This window comes from Melanotaenia boesemani, chromosome 6, assembly GCF_017639745.1.
Source record: "Melanotaenia boesemani isolate fMelBoe1 chromosome 6, fMelBoe1.pri, whole genome shotgun sequence".
Classification (NCBI taxonomy): Eukaryota; Metazoa; Chordata; class Actinopteri; order Atheriniformes; family Melanotaeniidae; genus Melanotaenia; species Melanotaenia boesemani.
The window spans coordinates 15345185-15366947 of NC_055687.1; the positions used below are offsets into that span (position 1 = coordinate 15345185).

At 37.4% G+C, this 21763-nt stretch overlaps 1 protein-coding gene across 1 annotated transcript in view; it reads left to right on the forward strand.

Moving 5' to 3' along the window:
* The window catches only part of LOC121641393 (carcinoembryonic antigen-related cell adhesion molecule 5), a 43489-nt gene that overhangs the window by 2447 nt on the left and 19279 nt on the right, over positions 1-21763 (forward strand). Inside the window, exons 4-7 of the mRNA XM_041987498.1 lie at positions 1778-1963; positions 13499-13813; positions 14850-15128; positions 15582-15848. Of these exons, the coding sequence (XP_041843432.1) occupies positions 1778-1963; positions 13499-13813; positions 14850-15128; positions 15582-15848 (1047 nt within the window). The remainder of the gene's footprint in view (positions 1-1777; positions 1964-13498; positions 13814-14849; positions 15129-15581; positions 15849-21763) is intronic.

Consider the following 21763-nt stretch of genomic DNA (forward strand, 5'->3'; position numbering starts at 1 on the left):
AGGGGGGGTCACACCAAGAGAGGAGACCGAACCTGAGGAGGCACCACAACCCCAGCTTTCAGGCCGCTAAAAGAAAGAAACAAAACAGTGTTAAAACAATAAAAGAAGGCAAATGCAATAAAACAGCAGCACATTAAAAATAATAATAAAAAAAAATAATAAAAAAAAGAGAAAAAAACTATTAAACCCAGGCACTCACTGTAGGTCACTACCAAACTGTACCAACTCTCAATCCTTCCTCCAAAAGGATGGCAGTAGGCAGTGAAACACCCTGCTCTATTGCAAGCCAAAGGGGTCATAATTCGCCTCTCTACTGGCGCGTTTGTAATGAAAACGGCGTAAAATACGCCATTTTATGTGGCTAAAATGGCATAATATACGCCGTTTTTTAAAGCTTCGGTAAACAGAAAAATACGATGTTCTTGGAGGTCATTAAACACCGCTTTTTGGGCCGTTTTGAATGAAATGCTTGTAAAAAGCGCTGTTTGATCGCACCTTAATGTGCGTTAAAAACGGCGTTTTGTGCCACCGTTGTCACGTCATTTGCAGATATAATGATAGAATAGAATTGGTGTAATGTGATGGAGTACAGTCGTGTGTACAGCCAGGAAAAGGAAAGGAAGTAGCTCAGCACACAACCCTGTGGGGCTCCTATGGTCAGGATCAGGGTAGATCAATGACAAGGGCCCATCCTGACAGACTGACTGTGGCCCATTTGGTGAAAAAGACCTTTATCCACAGGCAGATGTTTTGTTCTAACTAGCATGGACATCTTGCAGTCCAGTGTACTCATAAGGTATCATCAGATGAACTGTTGCACCTGTTTGCAGACTGATGAGGATCCAGGATGATTGGAAAGCCGCCTTGAATAGACATTACTCTTCCTCATGTTCTTTGCACATTGTACTGTCGGGTGACCTTAACAAGTTGTTTTCCCTACTGTGGGATCAAAAAAGTTGTGTTTTTTTTTTGTTTTGGTTTTTTTGCATCAGTCTAATGAAACATTTTGTGATGTTTAAAGCCTCTGAACTATAACCGTTTAGGGATGCTAGAATGACAGGTCTTCAGACAGGTGAGAACAGTACAAGATATCGGTAAATATCCTCAGCTAACTCTGAAACACAATCTCTAGGAACCATCCTGGGCCTCATCTAGGCTGCCTTCTACATGCAGATGTTCTGGAGGGTACATCTCACATGAGCAGGGTGCAGGATGGGTGGCTGGCTGGAACTGGTGTGATGGTCGTTGCTGCTGCTCCTACCTTATAGTGGCTGGAAAACTCACTGAGTCACTGAGTCTGGAGACTTGTCACAGACTCCATGCCAAACTTTCAACACGGTGACCAGTACAGACTCACACACAAAGTCAAGCTATATATACCAAAGCGGATTTATTACAAGTCCCACGACTACTTCAAGTAAAACCAATAGAACCCATGTTGGTCAACAGAGGGCATTCAGATCTCAACTGCAGTTGAATTCATTGATAACTCATTGTGTGAGTGTGGTAGTGGTGGTGGTGTTGGAGGTTGCTTTGATTAGTCAAAACACTTCTTATTTTTGTATTACTAAATATTTCCAAATGTGTACCTGGCTTCTGTCGGCTAGGAGAAAACATTGGCAGTGAAATTAATTCACAGCCCCATCTGGAATTCAATTAACTGGAAAAAAAAGAAAAAAAGATAAATATAATGCATGACATGATGAACAAAGTTTAATGGACTGTTTACAATTTAAACAGAGTTAATATTTTTATTTTCTGTTTCCTCCACACTCAGATGGTCCAGAAAATATTAAGCTGATTCTGTCGCCATCACAAGGTCCTTATGAGGAAGGGTCAGACGTTAATCTGATCTGCTCCACTGAGTCCAGACCTTCAGCCCAATGTACATGGTTTCTGAATGGAAACAAGCTGCCTGATACTGGACCAGAACTCCCACTGATCAACATTAATCTGAATCAGAGTGGAAACTACAGCTGTCAGGCCTTTAATCCCAAAACTCTGAGATATCAAACATCTGAACCTGCAACTGTCTCTGTTCTCGGTGAGTCTGGAGAAAAAAATTAATCCCATAGAATTTACAGCTTAAAATATCATAAATTTTTGGTTATTTCACATGATCCTTCTTGAATATAGAAATTTATCCACATTGTAGATTATTTTAAACCTTTAAAGAGATAACTGAGGTGTGAAACATAAATGTTTAAGAATGAGACCGGTTATACAGATGATCTTTGCCAGGTGGCCAGAAAGACTGCAAATCAATTAAAAGTAGTAAATATTTACTGGGAAACTCAGTCTGGTCCCAGACAACAACTGATTTTACAGTGTGCTGCTGGAGAGTTAGAGCATTATTCTTCCAATGGCTTCATTCATCATGTTGAAGATGGCAGGAGAGTCCAACACAGGAGTCCAGATTCTTTCAAATGTCTTCATTTGCACTGAAATCTGTGTTTGATTAACACTGACCATCCTGACTCAGGGTACAAGTGGACAGATCATGGAAGCACGTTGCCCACCACATCATAGTATGTAGCCCACCTCTTACTAGATAACATCAGGGATAGACTCCTGTAATAGTAATGAGTCCTCATCAGCACTGGTTCTCATATTAATGGAAACACAACATCCAAGTACACATAACAACTTTCAATGAGGATACTCCATTTAGGAAACAGTTGTGGGCACAGCTCACATTATCTTTAAAGAAATATATTTATCTAAAAATGTTTTTTTAAACTTTAACTTTAAACTGTATTCAGCATGGACATGACAGTTTCAGAGTCTTTTAACATGGAGGCGGTGAAACTAACGGCAGAAACTCGATGACTAAAACAGGTCATTCTCTGTCCTGCTGTGTAGAGCTGATAATAAACAATAATAAACTCACCAAATTATCTGGCAGAATTGTGATGAACATAAACTTTAGTCCATCGCAGCCTGTTAGACCACACACACATTACACATGTTTAAAACCTGGTTTAAAAGCTAAATGTTTGTGTCAAAATTCTGGCCTGTTGTTCTCTTGTGGTATTAAACACATTTAGCGCCACTTATTTAATGTTCAAATCTGTTATTTTTTCCCCTTTTTAAAATCTTATTACTGAAACACCAGTCACTTTTGTAACTCAAACTTCTGACATCAGTTACCCTCCAGTGAAGCAGCTCAGTCCCTTAAATCATCTTCCCCAGCGACTGTGGTAAAAATTAAAAGTGATCTCTCAGTTTTTATACATGAAACAGAACCTGAACTACATGACACAAATATTTAAATTGTGTTAAGCAGCACTGCTGTTTGGAAGCATCAGCAATTGTTTTTGTTTAAAGTTTTTTACTTTAATCTGTCATCTGTGTCATGATCATTCACAGTACCTACTTTCCTTTGCTTTACTAAATCTACATTGCTTTGCTACTTAATTTATGTAATTAATTGCATTAATATTTTTTGCACAATAAAGGCATGCACTGCATTTCAAGCCCAATACATTCATCATTTCTCTGTTATGACAGCAGGACATGGAGTCATCTAGAAGCATGATGAAAAAGATGAGCCTGTTGACTCTCTGGATGGATTTAAGAAAGAAAAGAATATTGATGGAACAACACATGGGTGACGACCCAGTGGAGGAGGATGATGTTTTAACCCCCACATTTTTTGCGCTGAGCAGGTTCCACACCCACTTTCTTTTTTTCCTTCTTTTCCTGTGTTGTGTGAAAATGTGGCTGGTACAAATGAACTTGATTAAGGAAGAAATATTATATTATATTATATTATATTATATTATATTATATTATATTATATTATATTATATTATATTATATTATATTATATTATATTATATTAAACTACTAGGTAGCTTCTCATTTGTGCCCTATTAACAAAATAAATTGTGTACCTTACAGTTAAGTATTATCCATACTTTTCATGCAGTCTTTATAGACGTGCTCAAACATAATATGGATCAGTTAAACAAAATTCATTAGCAGCATATGAATTCATGTTGATTGTTTTTCATTGTCTGTAAAGTTAATCTTTTTTTGTGTTATTAATGTGAAATTTTGTAACTGTTGTATTTGCTGCTGACTATGTTGGCCAGATCTCCTTTAATCTCATTATGATTTTCCCGGGTGAAAGTTAAATAAAATACAAAAAAATAAATAAATAAATAAAAAAAAGTCTTCACTTCCATCAAGAAAAAGAAAATATGAGACTCTTTCTTAAAAAAATAAAACTTTTTTGTTAAGACAAAAACTACAGAGTTTTATCTTCAGATAGGTATCATTCTGCATCAGCAAATGTTTTTTTTTTTTTTCATTTATCATTTTTCCAAATCAAACTTGACAACACTCTTTATGAATGTGATCTTATGAGAGCTGTAGTTATATAACTTTGGAAAGAATAAATTATGAAAAACATGAAATGCTGTAAAACGTCTCAATATAAATACTGCACATCCTCTGAATAAACTCAATATTTTTATACCTGAAGCTGAACTGCTGCCCTCCTGTGGTGCATCTGTGGTGCCAGCAGTCTGGTAGGTAACAGGACAAAGTAATGATGTGTTTATAAATTTCCAACAGGTGTGTCAAACCTCAAGGGGCCTAAATTATGACCTCTCCATCAGAGTCACTCACCACAGACTAATCTTTGAATGAGTGAGTGAGATGTCATCTGTTCACAGTAAATGAGAATCTACCTGTTTTTGACTCTTATTGGTTGTTACACGACATGGCAGCATTTTGGCCCAAGACAAAACCACAGAAATTCTCAAACCAACACACACAGAGACACACACTGTTGGTAAGACTCAGCTTGTTTGAAAGAACTTAAATATAAATATTGATCCATTTGTATTGTGAGATTATGGTCTTTAGAAAATAAAACATTCTGTTAACTCTTTATTTATTCAATATCAGTTTTTGAATTTGTTATATTTACATGACCTCTCAGTGCCCTTTACACATTACCTTTAAACTTACCCATCACAGTTCTTTTTTACTTTTTCTATGTCAACGTTTTGGCATACACTTGTGTTTTAAGAGTGCTCTGTTTTTTACCTCTCAGTGGTTTAAATGATGATTTTTACATAATAACCCATTTATGCTTGTTAAATGGTCATTTTCTCAATAACTTCATGGTGAACAGAACATTAAAGCATCATATGATTTTCTCAAATGAATAGATTTAACTGGATCTTCAACAAAACACAAAAAACTACTTATGATGATTAAAAATCCACTTTCCTGAGTTTGTGAAATATCTGCAAAAGAAAAGCAGCACAGGTTGAACTGCAGCACAACTTTCAGTCTGTAGTAAGAACCTGTAAAATACCTCCATCTTGTGGCAAGTTTGCCCTGCAAGACAATAAGTTAATATTTGTTTTATTTTTTATCTTTTTCTTTGCATGCTCCATCCTCTGAATGGACTCAATATTTTTATACTTGAAGCTGAACTGCTGCCCTCCTGTGGTGCATCTGTGGTGCCAGCAGTCTGGTAGGTAACAGGACAAAGTAATGATGTGTTTATAAATTTCCAACAGGTGTGTCAAACCTAAAGGGGCCTAAATTATGACCTCTCCATCAGAGTCACTCACCACAGACTAATCTCTGAATGAGTGAGTGAGATTTCATCTGTTCACAGTAAATGAAAATCTACCTGTTTTTGACTCTAATTAGTTGTTACACGACATGGCAGCATTTTGGCCCAAGACAAATTTCTCCATGGGGGGCAAAGAAGTTGATTTGATTTAGTCTTAAGTCAAAACCACAGAAATTCTCAAACCAACCAGACACACACACACAGACACACTCTGCTGGTAAGACTCAGCATGTTTGAAAGAACTTAAATATAAATATTGATCAGTTTGTGTTGTGTGATTATGGTCTTTAGAAAAACAAAAAAAAAACAAAAAAAAAAAACGTGTTTTGCTCCACACCCTATGCAGCAAAAGTGAAGCTACATTACTGAGTTGCACATATTTTGTAACTAATGTACAAATTCTTGTCTTTTTATTTACAAACAAAACAAAGTCACACTGAAACACTCACAAAAAAATGCTACAACACTTATAAATAGCACAAAATAAATAACATTTAGTGGAAAATTCCAGGGCAATAAGTGGCAAATGTACAAATCCTAAAACAATGTAAAATGGTGCCATTAAAAGACACATTAAACTACAAACACTGCTACAGTTATGATAAAACAAAATAATGCCTCTGTGTAAAATAAAGAATTAATCAAGCAATCAAATTTAATTTTTGAAGCATGTTTCATATGTAAGTTTTAACACAAGTTGTTTAGTTAAGATTATTAAGATAATTCCCTCATGTCTTTCCAGCCACCAGCCCACCACTCAGAGAGATACAGACAGGCAATTTTTCTGTATTCATGTAAGATATGGGCCAAACGTGTTGAATAGATTCCTTTAAAGGGAAGGTTTCCGGATATCTGGTGGCATAATCACATACCACTAAAATATACTTATGCCTGCCCTGTTTCTCTCCAAAGGGCCTACAATGTCCATTGCAATCCTGGAAAAGGGAACATCAATAATTGGCATGGAAATAAGAGGCGCTCGATCACTCTCCTTAGCCGGGGCCGTTAACTGACACTGTGGACACGCCTTACAAACTGCAGTGTGTCTTCATAGTGCCGCGGCCAATAAAACCTAGATATCATTCTAGAAAAGGTTTTAAGTTGACCTAGATGTCCAGCCAGGGGTACTGAATGAGCCAACTGCAAAACTGGATTTCAAACTTTTGGGCACTATTAACTGATCTCCCACTTTGCTACGCCAATACAAGCGCTCCCCTTTCAATATAAATATCTCCCGTTCTTTTTCAGTAACCGGCGTCGATTCAGCTACGCATCTAGAAAACAGGGGTGATATTGAGGGGTCACAACCAGTGTCCGAAATTAACTTTTTGACTCACCGGCCAAGTTGGCCGGTAGATGAAAAAAATCCACCGGCCAAACATTTTTTACTGGTCAAATTATTCAATTACTTTACACACATACCTCCATGCACAGCAACACACAGCAACATTAAACAAAGACAACAAGAAAAATGGTTTTATTTGATAAAGTGTTAATGTCTGAATTCATTAACTAAAACCTAATCAGACTCGTCCATCTTTACTCTTGTGCTTTTACACAGTCCTTGAAGTCTGGCCTCCATGTGCCACAGCATTACAGCCTTGGTGGGATCATACTCCCTGATATTTGCTTTTTATTTTATTGTTTAAAAAATAAACTGAACAAAAATTGATAATAAATAAATCTAAAGCTTACTGATCATGACAAATCAGTAATATTGAATATAAATAGCTTATCAATAATCATAAAAGCTGATTTATACTAATGAAGTTAATAACTGATCAATACAATAATAATAAGTATCATTATTATCATATTGATAAGTTAATCGGTTGACAGCTGTTCGTAGTCTCGCGGAGTCACGTCATGCCCGTTATGCAGCTGTCATCACACTTCAGGTTGAAAACAATATCAACAATAAGGCAAGAGAGGATCTGACAGTTTCCAACACAAGCTGGAAAGGTAATACCAAAAGAAAAAAAAAGAAAGAAAGAAAGAAAAAAAATGCATAGTGACTCATGTGTATTTACCTTTGTAAAGAAAAGGCTATAAAAATGTTGGGTCAGAATAAGACATCAGAGTGCGACAAAAGTCACCAGAAACTTTTAGTTACAGTTTAACTAGCTTGTATAGAGCCAGTTAATTGGTTTTTTTTTTCTTAACAGTTTTTTTTTTTTGCACAGTGTCAGATAATAATTATCTGACACTGTGCACACAGTTTTAATCCAAATCTTGTTTTCTTTGGAAAAATAAAAGGAACAAACAACAAAAAAAACCCTACAGGTTGAAAACAGCTAAGCTAAGCTAACAGGCTAACATCACGTCCAACAGAGTGCTGCTGTGCTGACAGCGCGGCATGCATAGGTGTGTTACCGTTGACATTCTTCGCAGCTTGCTTTGAAGAAGTGGAGTTCCGCTCTTTAACACATGTGCGAAGATCAGGGCTGAGACATCTCATGAACTGCTCCACTCCTATGGCATCTCCTATTTGCTCCTTCAGAACGATCCACTTTACATAAAGATCCTTCAAATGGATGTACATCTCTTTGGGAGTCTCCTCATCCTTCACTGTTGTAGCCCGAAATCTCATCCGGTAAGTCTCTGTGTTTATCTCAAACTTTTCCAGCACAGCACTTTTCATCTTTTGGTAATCCATTGTGTCTGCAGTGTCCATAGCCACATAAGCAGCTCGTGCCTTACCCATAAGAAGAGGTGCAAGATGCAACACCCACTCTTCCCTTGGCCATTGACATCCATTAGCAATTCTCTCAAAAGTTGTTAAGTCATGTTCGATATCCTCATCCTCTCGATACGGGTGCATCTTTGGACCTTTCCAGCCGGGGATCCTCAAACACACAGTGGCTGATCAATTTCTGAATTATCATAGGACTGTGTACCCTGTTGAGCTGGAGAACAAAAGGATTGCCCAGCAGAAGGCCTCTGGATGGCGCCATGTCCAGCAGCTGCTCCCCCTAGCGCCTGATGGCACTCTTGGCATTCTGACTGGACCTTCTGCTGGAGCTGGCTGAACTGGTGCTACATTCTTTTCCACTGCTCCTCCTGATGCCGTCTCTCCTGCTCCCATTTTGTCTCACGATCTGTTGCTGCTGGATCAAGCCCCGAATCAAACTGGAAAGTTCAGTCAGGTTATGACCCTCAGTCGACTGTCTACCAACTGTGCCCTGGAGATACCCTTCAGCTGGAACATCTTCCACTGGCTCCTCCATTAATACCTGCTGTTTTCGTCCTTTAGTTGATTTCTGCACTTTAGTGGCCTGGATCCCACCACTGCCACCATTTGTAAGATATGGGCCAAACTGGTCGAATAGATGGAAGAAACAAAGTCAGCAGTCCAGTATTCCTTAATGAAACAAGGTTTATTAATCCCAGTTGCATCCTTACTCTCGCTCCATCTCTCCCTCGAGAGCTTCCCAAACAAACTGATTATATACCCCTGTAAAAACACACCTGTTCTGATTTAGGCTAAAGCTTTTCCTTAAATTACCCACACCTGTAGCTCAGAAGTGCTGGGTTGGCCACTCCCAAACTCCTAGCCCGTAATATGGGTTCAAATACAGAACAATCTGAGTATAACAGATGCCAGAAGAAATAAAGTCCAAATAAATAGGGATAAGTGATGTCTCTGCTGGGAATGGGTGGCCCTTGGGCCTGTGGGGTGCCCGGCACCCACTGGGCCTGCTCACCTTCACCCTGTGCCCCATCGCGCCGGGGGGGGGGGGGGCTCCAGTCTGGGGGCTCCAGTCTGGGGGCCCCTCTGCTCTGGTCTGAGTGGGCCACTGCTCTGTCAGCTTGGGCTGTCCTGGGCTTGGTGCTCTGTGGACCTGCTGGGCCTTTGGGGCCTCAGGCTACCCCTGTCCCCTGCTGATGCTTCGGGGTGCGGCGTGATCACGGCCCCCTTGCAAGCACACATTTCTTCCTTGTTACATGGCCACACACGCACATTCACACATGCATGCTCACAAACGTGCTCGTCTCTCCATCTGCTTCTTGACACGGCCTGCGGCAGCGGTACCAGGAAGTGGACGCAAAAGCACAACACTTAGACAGCAAGGAGAAAGGTGCGATAATGTTTATTAATAAGTAGTGTTGGTGGCTTGGTTCAGGTCCGGGCAACTCTTCCTAGGAAAGGGCAGAGGATTATTGCGGTTCAGGGAAAGATGCCGGGTTGTGTCAGCTTGGCAGCGGCTTACTGTGTTTCTGCGTGAGACTGACGGTGGAAGGGTGAACCAGGGGATGTTCTCTGTGGATGGTGATGTGAGCTTGGTTGCAGGCAGGGCGAGCAGGCAGGCAGGTGGCTTGATGCGAGGAGTAGTCCAGATCCTGGGTGCTGTGGTTTAACCAAGGGATCAGGGTCTTAGGCTGTGGAACAGAGATGACACGGTCAACAATCCAAGAAAAAGGTGCAAGATTAATCGAGGAAGAGGCCTGATTACCACACAGCAAAGAATGACAATCTGGCGAAGACTGGAGCTCCTGCATGACTCTAAATAGCCAGGAGTACAGCTGGCTAACGAGCCCGCTGATGATCTGCAGGTGGTGTCAATTGAGGCTCCAGCCTCCGCCCTCCGTCCCCACGGCAACCTGCTCAGCCCAACCTGCAAACTCACACACATACACACGGAGCCATGACACTTCTGACTAGATGTTGCTGATGTTTGTGTGTTGGTACATTTTTCTGCAGGTCCGTTTGATGACTACTGTACTTTTTCATATCTTCATTATCTTGTTTTCTTTTTGTATCAGAATCAGAATCAGAATCAAAAAGCCTTTATTGTCATTGTAAACCAGAGCATACAACAAGATTAGGGGGTGCTACTCCTCCTTATGGTGTTTGCATCAGAATAAAAAGAATATCAAAAATATTAAGAATAAAGGCAAAAGGAGGAAATAAATAGAAATAAAATACTTAAAGTAAAATAAAAATATGGTAAGTACTAAAAACAGATATATACATATATTTACAATTTGAATGTATTGCACTTAGAAGTATTGTATTGCAGAACAAGGTTCAAGTTTCACAGTGGTATAATACTTGTTGCAGTCTATTGCACATGTGTGTGATGATTCGTCGTCTTATTGTTGAGTGTGTTCTCCTTATTGTTTGGTTTGTTCATGGGAGTTCAGGGCACTGATGGCTCTGGGGAAAAAGCTGTCCCTGAGTCTGTTTGTACGGGCTTTGTGGGCTCTGTAGCGCCTACCAGAGGGCAGCAGGTTGAACAAGTGGTTGTTAAGGTGGAATGGGTCCTTGACGATGTTTGAGGCTCTGCTGTGGTACCGAGAGCTGACAATTTGGTCGGGGGGGGGGGGGGGCAAATTGCAAAAAAAGCAAAAATAGCAAACACCAACTCGGAGAGATACGGGCCGCTGCACTCCTGCGCGCCGCCATCTTTAAGTACTGTGGTAGTTTATATTGTTTTTTTGTGGTGTGTGTTAGGCAGCAGAGACAACTGTTATTTCTACATTTTAATCCTGTCCTTTTCTCCCTTTTTTTTTCCTTCACTCTTCTTCTATCTCCCTGTCAGGTTCGGCACTGACATATAAAGACTAAAGAAAATAAGATTACAATAAAAAAAATAAAAATATCAAGGGTAGCCATGTATATAACATGTCTCCCTTGGTAGAGCAAATCTGTCAAGCAAAATATGGCACACAGACCACCGTTCTGTATGTTAGGATGCTGGACAGGACAGGGTAAAAAGAAAAAGACATACCTCTGCTTTGGGCTCGTTCTTCCTCCTCCTTCCTACCTTTTCTGTAAGCAGCAACTGACCGCTTTGATTGTCTTTTCATTATACATTTTTTAATGATTTTCTTGTTGGTAACACACAACAAGGTGATGACCAGAATATTAAAGCATTATATGACTTTTCTCAAATAAATAGATTTAACTGGATCTTCAACAAAACACAAAAAACTACTTATGATGATTAAAAATCCACTTCCCTGAGTTTGTGAAATACCTTCAAAAGAAAAGCAGCACAAGTTGAACTGCAGCACAACTTTCAGTCTGTAGTAAGAACATGTAAAATACCTCCATCTTGTGGGAAGTTTGTCCTGCATACAAGACAATAAGTTTTTGTTTTATTTATTTATATTTTTTATCTTATTTATTACATGCTCGTTGTTCTACCTAAAAGCAGAACATCCTCCATGGTGATCTTCCGACCTGTTTCCCGGAGCACTATTTATCCAGCTTTTATCATTTTATTGGCCAGCAGTTTATAACTTGATGACATTTGAGTGTGTTGGACTGAACAGAGTCCACTTTTCTGGTTTGGTTGGACTGAATTTTTATATCATGAGGTATGAAAATCATTTAGATCAGTGGTGTATGGTGCAGGTTTTGGAGGATCTAAGTTTTAATGTTATAATATACAAAAGAAAAGTTTCTTTTACTGAATAAAAACAACAAACCAAGATGGCAGACCTGCAGATGAGAGACAGATTAGACTGACTCAACTTCAAGCAACTGCAGGATTTTCTGGGTCCGCAGATGTTTGACATACACCCATATACTTCATATTTATCTGTTTCTTTGTTTTATTTGCATAAACTATTTAGTAGGAGGAGCTCAAAGAAATGAAAGCTTAACAGAAACAGCTGTAAATGATTAATAGGTATAGGTAAGTTAAACCTTTCAAAGATGCAAATTTACTTCCTTATGCCAACTTTTTGTTCTCAAATCCCTCCTCACTGAAGGACACACACACAGAGTGAAAGACATACAGCTTTGCTCGTTCTTATATCTGATAAAGTAAAAAGAAATGAAAGCAGCTATGATATTTCTCATCATCCTCGGAGCCCTCTCAGGTGAGCTTTCACCACTTGATACAGCACATAAAAACATTTTCACACTGTTTTTGTTTTTTTTTTTTTACAAACTTTACATGTGCCGATGTTTGATTATTGATAAATCTGGTTTGTCTTCAAGTCTTCAAGATTGTTACTGAAGCTTTTCATATGCAAGTTGATTAAGTTGATAAATTTACAGGAGTAAACAAACACTGCAGTTGAAACAGATCAATAAGATCATTTATTTCTTTTCCTGGTTCAGTGAATTTCTGTGTCATTATTGTCTAAACCCCCTGAAAGCTTTGTTTTTTAATGTGCATTGTTATTTTCTTCATGATATTTGAAAAGAGTATTGGACGTAATAAACATATATCTGCATTCTGACCTTGTACAAGATATAGTATCTGAGAAAATGAACAATGGGCCAATGTCACTAGATAAAAGTAGAAAGACACCAGTGTGTAACAAAGTATGAAGTTCCTGTTTATTTCCACACAAAGACTAACACTAAGTGTGAAATGCTGCAGAACAGGGAAGGAAAATATCACATCACACATTAGACTTTCCTGCACAGGCCTTTACTGGATTGTCATCTCAATATTTAAATGAAATAATTAAAAGTTCTCACATTTGACTTTTTTATTCAGGTCACAGAACAAATAAAGGTTTAGGCATCTTCAGACACTTTGATGAAGGTTTTGTGATGAATCACAACGTATTTTTTGGACTGTGTCCGTGTCCAAATGTTTCAATGCCTCACTGTGTTTCACTCTAATTATCCAAGATCAGACAGCAGCTTCTTTATTTGTCTGCTATTGTCTTCCTCTCCTCTTCAGCTAAGCTGTGTTCCTCTTCCCTTCTGTGGACAGATTATCTTGTGTGTCTGTATTCCAGTGGTTTTGTTTCTTCTGCCCTTATATTTCTGAATTATACTAAAAAGATAATTTTTTTCTGAATAAAAGACCTTTTGTTCCCTCCTTGATTCCAGCCTGTCTGACCCTGATAGTTGTGTGTCATGTCAGTTGTTGTAAAACACACTGTTGCTTTATGTAATCTTTGTTAGAAATGTTCATTTTTTCTTTCCAGGTTTATCTGAAGGAGAAGGTATTTTGCCAGATGGTCCTCTAATCGCATCTGTAGGAGGGACAGTAACATTTACCACAACACTCACTCCAACAAACACACCATTTATTACCATTCTTTGGAAATTTGGTGTTACAACTATAATATCATCTGACCTAACAACAAACAATACTGCACCAGATTATGAAGGAAGGATCACTCTCTTCATATCTACTGGATCTCTGGAGCTCAGGAATCTGAAACTTAGTGATGCAGGAGAGTACGGAGTTACCATCTATCCAGGACTTTTGGAAGGAAAAACAACACTAACTGTTTATGGTGAGCAGGTGTTGAAATTCAACAGCACATGATTGTGGAAGAATCTTTATAAAAACTGATTACTGAAAAATGGAAAGATAGTTTCTTGATGTTTTGTAATAAAATCTATTTGATCACATACTGTAATAAGTTTTTTTTTCTTTTAATTATCATTAATTCATCAGAATTCTCAGAAATCATATCTATTGATAGTGTAATAATAGATCAGTCTCTATCAATAAATCAATTACATGATCAATGATCCAGTAAAATTGATAATAATTGAAAATAATAACTAAACATTGGTACAGTACATGTCTGGATGTTTTGTAATATAATCTGATTACACACTTTTAAAAACATCGAATAGAGTGTAAAAATGACCTTAACTTCTATTGATAAACCAATAAAATGATGAATGATCCAGTAAAATTGATAAGAATTGAAAATAATGATCAACCTTTGCAACGATTCAACAATAAAAACTTGTTAGACGATCTTGAAAAAGAACATGTAGAATTGTTTATATTTACATTGTGTGTAACTATGATAAAGTTTGATTGTAGTACCTTCATAATTTTAGTTTTGTTCTAAAATATTTGGTTAGAGAATCTTAAAGGTTTACTATAACCTGTTTTAATGTTTACAAAAAGAAACTTTTTCTTATAGTTTTCTTTCATATTATGTTAACATTAAAAAGACTTGTTTGTTTTTCTTTTAATGTCTCATTGAGCTCAGGAAAAAAAAATATTTTGATGTTTTCATTGTTTTTTGTGATTTGAAATGAAGACTATTGATTGTGTAAAATCAGCCGTAGTAAATTCTGATTTCAACTACTGATTCCAGTCAGAAAATAATGAATTTTTATCCACAGAAACAATATAATATTGCATCATGATTAAACTGTTGATTCATACTGCTACTGACAGTTGATAAAATAATTAAACCTGTCTGAAGGTGATAGATAGATAGAATGCATCTTCTTCAGCTTCATTTATTTTCTAAACCTTTTGTTAAATGATGGCAGACACAGCACTGTTTTGTTTTCCACCCACAGGGTTAGCCTCTAATGTAACCGTCAATGTCAACAACACAGACTTGATTGAGTTCAGCGACTCTGTCAGTCTGTCCTGTTCTTCCTCTGGATCTTCCCTCTCTTTCCTCTGGATGAACGGCAGCTCTGAGGTCGTAGCCAGTGGCAGAGTTCAGATCACTGATGGAGGCTCCACTTTAACTATAATTAATGTGACCGACTATGATGAGGGACCATACATCTGTCATGTGTCCAATCCTGCCTGTAATGCCATCAGTGATCCAGCAAACATCACTGTGAACTGTGAGTTCTTAATCTACTAGCTGAATATCCAATGACATATACATGTAAACGTAAGATAATATTTACATTATTGTCAGTGCTCAGTGGGAAATCTCTTTATGTTTCTTCATAATTTGGACAAAATATTTCAGCTTCATGGTGGTGTGGTGGTTTAGCACAGTTGCCTCACAATGAAGAGGTTCTTGGTTTAAACATCAGCTGGGGTCTTTCTTTCTGGAGTTTGCATGTTTTCTTCATGCATGCATGGATTCTCTCCAGGTACTCCGACTTCTTCCCAAAGTCCAAAAACATGCAAGTTAGGTTGATTGGTCTTTCTAAATTCTCCCTGGGTGTGAGTGCTTGTTTCTGTGATGGAGTGTTGACCACAAACCTCACAGTGAATCTGACTGTAAACAGATGTGAAGTTTTTAACCAACTAATATTATTTTTATTTTCTGTTTCCTCCACACTCAGATGGTCCAGAAAATATCAAAATGATTCTGTCGCCATCACAAGATTCTTATGAGGAAGGGTCAGACGTTAATCTGATCTGCTCCACTGAGTCCAGACCTTCAGCCCATTGTACATGGTTTCTGAATGGAAACAAGCTCCCTGATACTGGACCAGAACTCCCACTGATCAACATTAATCTGAATCAGAGTGGAAACTACAGCTGTCAGGCCTTCAATCCCAAAACTCTGAGATATCAAACATCTGAACCTGCAACTGTCTCTGTTCTCGGTGAGTCTGGAGAAAAGAATTAATCCCATAGAATTTACAGTTTACAATATCATAAATTTTTGGTTATGTCATATGATCCTTCTTGAATTTATCCACATTGTAGATTCATATTTTAAACCTTTACAGATAACTGAGGTGTGAAAGTTGGATAGATATTTAAAAATGGACAGTTTATACGGATGATCTTTGCCAGGTGGCCAGAAAGACTGCAAATCAATTAAAAATAGTAATTATTTACAGGGAAACTCACTCTGGTCCCAGAGTCCCAGAGTTCAGCAGTTCTGTCAGTCTGTCCTGTTCTTCCTCTGGATCCTTCCTCTCTTTCCTCTGGATGAACGGCAGCTCTGAGGTTGCAGCCAGTGACAGAGTTCAGATCACTGATGGAGGCTCCACTTTAACTATAATCAATGTGACCCGCTATGATGAGGGACCATACAGCTGTCATGTGTCCAATGCTTTTAGCAGTGGCATCAGTGATTCAGTAAAGGTCTTCATCAGCTGTGAGTTTCTCACCTTTATCGCATTTACCTGACATTAGGGAAATACAAGTAGTTTTTTAATTATTTTTTATTTATTTATTTTGCAAGCACATATGATGGAAAATGTGCAGTTTAGGCTTGTACTCATGATAATCATAGGGCAAAGGTTCAACACTGTACAATGCATGGAAAAGGATGGGGCTAAAAGCAATTTGAGGTAATTTAAAGGATTATAACCTAAACTGACCTGAATTATTGTGGTTTTTAAAATGGTAAATTTTCTAATTTACTGGGGTTATGAGTTGTATTATAATATATAATATAGTATAGTCAGTGCTGTCAAAATAACATGTAAATGGCGGTAACTAAATTACATTATTATTTTTAACACAATGCATGCACGGGATAACAAGCCCAATACATCCGTCATTTCTCCATTATGAAGGCGGGACGTGGAGGCGTCCAGAGGCAAGATGGAAAAGATGAGTCTGCGGACCCCCTGGATGGATTTGAAAAAGAACATTAATGGAACAACACATGGGCGTCAACCCCATGGAGGACGATGATATCTTAACACCCACACTTTTCACGTTGAGAGGGTTCCACGCCCACAATATATATTATTTTTTCCTTCTTTTCATGTGTTGTACACAAACGTAGCTGGTCTAGTGGCTCTCCGCTCCATCACCTGTTGTTCCATTAATCATGACAACATATTGAAAAGGAGCACATATAATGCTCCTTGCTCCATCCTTCCCTCACTCGTGAGCAAGACCCCAAGATATTTGAACTGCTCCACTTGGGGCAGGACCTCATTCCTGACAAGGAGAAAACACTCCACCCTTTTCTGGCTGAGGACCATGGTCTCTGATTTTTATCCCAGCTGCTTCACACTCGGCTGCGAATCGTTCCAGTGAGAGCTGAAGATCAAGGCCCATTGAAACCAACAGAACCACATCATCCGCAAAGAGCAGAGACCCAATCCTGAGGCCACCAAACTGGATCCCCTCAACGCCTCAGCTGCGCCTAGAATTTCTGTCCATAAAAGTTATGATCAGAGTCTGTGACAAAAGGCAGCCTTGGCGATGTCCAACCCTCACTGGAAACATGTTGTGATGAAGAGGGAACTGAGCCAAAAGGCAAAGCTCTCAATTTACTGGTCAATCTACATTCCTACCCTCACCTATAGTCACGAACTGTGGGTAGTGACCGAAAGAACGAGATCATGAATACAAGCGACCGAAATGAGTTTTCTCAGCAGGGTTGCCGGGCCCTCTCTTAGAGATAGGGTGAGAAACTCAGTGATTTGGGAGCGGCTTAGGGTAGAGTCACTGCTCCTCCGCATCAAGAGGAGTCAGATGAAGTGGTTCGGGCATCTGGTTCAGGATGCCTCCTGGATGCCTCCCTGCTGTGCTGGGCACTACCCACCAGTAGGAGACTCCAGGAAGACCCAGGACCACTGAAGGAACTACATCCATCGGCTGGCCTCGAAATGCATATTAAGCATATCATATATAGAACATATTATGGAACATATTAAGCTATCATATATTACATACAGACTGTACATACAGAATGATAGTATGGAACTTCCTGGTACCTTTAAAATACTATACATACAAAGACTTTCATATACTAAATATTGTTTCCTTTTAAGGAAGTGGCATTTAGGATATAGTCTCTAAAAACAGATTATTTGCTCTGGAAATATGGAATAAAGGTATTAAATTCGGGGTTCTGCATTCCTGTATATTTCCTATTATTTACTAAGCTGAGAAGCATAACAATCATTCCAGGTTTTCTGAATAGTAGCTCATTTCTAAATTTCTTATAACGAATCATTGGACCTAATTTTTTTAGCGCATCTAATCAACATCATGACAATAACTGAACTTATGAGGAAACTTGCATGCTGTTGTTTTTCTGTTTATGTGGTGAAATCCAGCATAGTAAAGATGATCAAAGGCGGCTAGCTGGTTGTTCTTGACACATATTTTACATTTAGCTACTCTTATTAATTTAGTTAAACTCATAATACTTAATCTTTTCACTAACAAAGAGAATATCAGGTGTTCTGTAAAAAAGATATTTTCTCCATTTATTCTTTTTCAGAAAGCATCTCATCATCACAATGTTCCTCTGGGTGCATCGCTGCAGTAGTAGTGGCATGTTTAGTCATTTCTGCTGCAGGTGTAAGTGGAGGATACTACATGTACAGAAAAAAGTAAGAAGAAAACAGCTTTCACCTATAAGTTACATTTATCATTGAGGTTTTTAATCAAGACACAATAGCATTTTAAAATTAAAGGTAAAATGGATGCAACAAAAAATATTTAGCTTCAATATATTAAAAATCTACTTTCCAATGATCTGCTTTTCAGCAAGTGTGTATATTTGACATATTTGTGATTTCAGCTTTGACTCAGATATCTTGTTAAATCTCTGTAGATATGAAGTTAAAAAACTTTCTTTGTCATGTTCCAAAAAAAGTGATCATATCTTAACTACACCCAATTTCTGACATTTAGAAAGAAAAATCCACTTCCTGATCCAAACCACAAAACAGGTACGTATTCATTCCTATATTAACCTACACCTACTTTAAGATCATAAATGTTTTAGTTATAATACCACGGAAATGAAGGAATTCTGTTTGTCTCACCAGTGCAACAGGAACACATGTATGAAGAAATGGCTGAGAAAATGCCAGGAGTGTAAGTTAAAAATAATTTCTTTGTCTTGTTACAAAAACTGAACCTTTTCTCACCAGAACAAACTAAACCTTAAAGAAAAGCATTACAACTAAATATTTATTTGATTAGTCAATCTTTAAAACCTACAATTGTGAGTGCATAGTTTCTCTTTCTTTCTATTGCACAAGCAATAAAGCACCATTAAATATGTGTCCATCATAAAGTTACTTCAGCTAAAATTTCAGTGTTCGTTGTTTTGCTCATTTTTGATATGAATACAATGACAAACAACTTAACGCATTTTAATATATATATATATATATATATATATATATATATATATATATATATATATATATATATGTACAAAAGCATACTGTGTATTGTTAGTGACAGCACTGTCATATCTTAACTGCACTTTCTGAAATTTAGAAAGAAAAATCCACTTCCTGATCCAAACCTTAGAACAGGTACGTATTCATTCCTATATTAACCTACACCCACTGTAAGATCATAAATGTTTTAGTTAATTAAGTTAATTAATTAAGGAATTCTATTTTTCTCGCCAGTGCAACAGGAACACGTGTATGAGGAAATGGGCGAGGAAAGGCCAGTGTACGAGAATATGAATACCAAATAACAGCCCCAGGCAAGTTCTAGTTTTCATTTTTCTGACATAGTACAAATGATAATAAATGTCTGAATGAGACAAGTTTGTCATTTTTCTTTAAATAAATGATATTTACTGATTTAAGTATTTGTTCTAATCACCATATTTATTCACACAGAATTCTTAAGTTAAAATGTGTTTATCTGAGTCATTTAACCACTTTTTGTCCTGCAGATGATCAGCAATTAAAACTCCTGTGATGCCTTCACTTCCACCATAAAGAGGGAATATTTGACTGGGTTTGTTTGACAAAACATAGAATTTTTACTTGTTTTGCTCTTTTTAAAAAGCCTGTTTTTCTAGCATCTCCACCTACAACACAGTTAAAATGTAAAATAAAAAAAAACTTTGGGTGGGTTAAAACTAAAATGACAGAAATATGTATTTTAGATAAATGAGATGTTATGGGTTCACAGTGAAATTAGACTTCACATGATTGTTTTTGTCTTTTATTGGATGCTAAATGTTGTCTTCTGACAGCATTTTGGCTTTAGAAGAAAAAATTAACAAGTTGCTTTTTTTCAGCTTCATTTAAAAACAACAAAGACTCTCAAACAAATCAGACTGAACTGAAGGTGCTTATATTCAATAATTTAACCTGTGTGCTACTTGTGTGAATAATCAAAACAATTTTGTATTTTGTTAAAGCGTTCTGTTAGATTTTTTAATTTATTTATTTATTTAAAATTTCAACACATCTTAACGTCATTTGCAATATACTTTTACAGTGTTGTTAGTCATTTAATCTTTTACTTTTTTATTTTCCCTTTTTGTTTAAGTTTGAATTTTTCTTTGCCATGTAAAGCACTTTGGGATAAATTTGTGTTTTAGTCTGTAAATAAGATGATCTAAGTTTGCTGAAGAGTGGCTTAATGAGGGAGTAAACAGTCATTTCTGTCACCTCTCAGTGGCTAAAATGATGTCTGATTGTAATTGTACAATAAAACAAATAGAACAGTTTATGCTTTTTGGCTTTTTCATCAACTCCTTGGTGAGCAGCACATTAAAGGATGATGTGATTTCGCTCAGACTATAAGATTTGACCAAATATTCAACTAAACAGAAGAAATGTAGGTTGAGTTCATTGGAGAAATTTAGAATTTTTAACCGTACAAGTCACGTGGACAAAACAGTGGTATGTGTTTATTTATTATCTGACTCATAAATCAACTAGTTAGTAGAGCAAAATGCAATTCTAAACCACCACATGGGTTGGGTTGATTTTTATTTGTTGCATGTTTTCTGTCCCATTAAAAAGCAGAAGATCATCCATGGTGCTCTTCTGACCAGTTTCCTGTTCAGTGTTTATTCAGCATTTATGATTTTTTATTGTCCGCCAGGTTGTGACTTGATAGCATTTCAGGTCTTTGGTGTGGAGAGAACTGATGACTGAGTCTGAAGTTCACAAGAAGGGGAAGGGTGGTGCCATAGATATGGTCTGTAAAAACAAAATATTTAAATCAGATGGCTATTTTTAAATATTTTAAGAATCAAATAATGAACGCATCATAAAGGGTTGCTTGTCCAGATCACATTAGTTGCCTGTTATTTATTATTTATTGTTGTTTTTATATTTAATCTTCCTCCATAATGCACAAACACCAATGCCAAATGTTTTGTAACAGGTTACTAAAATACTTCGAAAGTAATTAATCAAACTTGAAGCAAAATTTTAGAACAACACTGTTTTAAAAAAAATCATTTTGCGCAGATGTTTCATAAGGAAGCTGAGAGCAGCCGTTATCGTCTTTACTTTTTTTTTCAATCATTATTTCAAGATAACGAGTTAATTTTCTGGTTATCTCGAGATAAGGAGGACCATTTTTCTCGAGATGATGATTAAGGTGTTGTAGCGTTAAGCGTCATTAAACATTAAAGATGTTTAATAAAATTATTAATTTTAATCATTTCTTGGAATTATTTATGAATTTCCTCGTGGGGCACCACCACACAGATAGCTTTCCTAATCTAATGGCTGTGTGGACACCATTAGAGAACTAAATTAATTAATTAATTTAATAAATTAATTAATTCAAACTAAAAATCAATCCGTTATCAATCAATCAGTCTCAG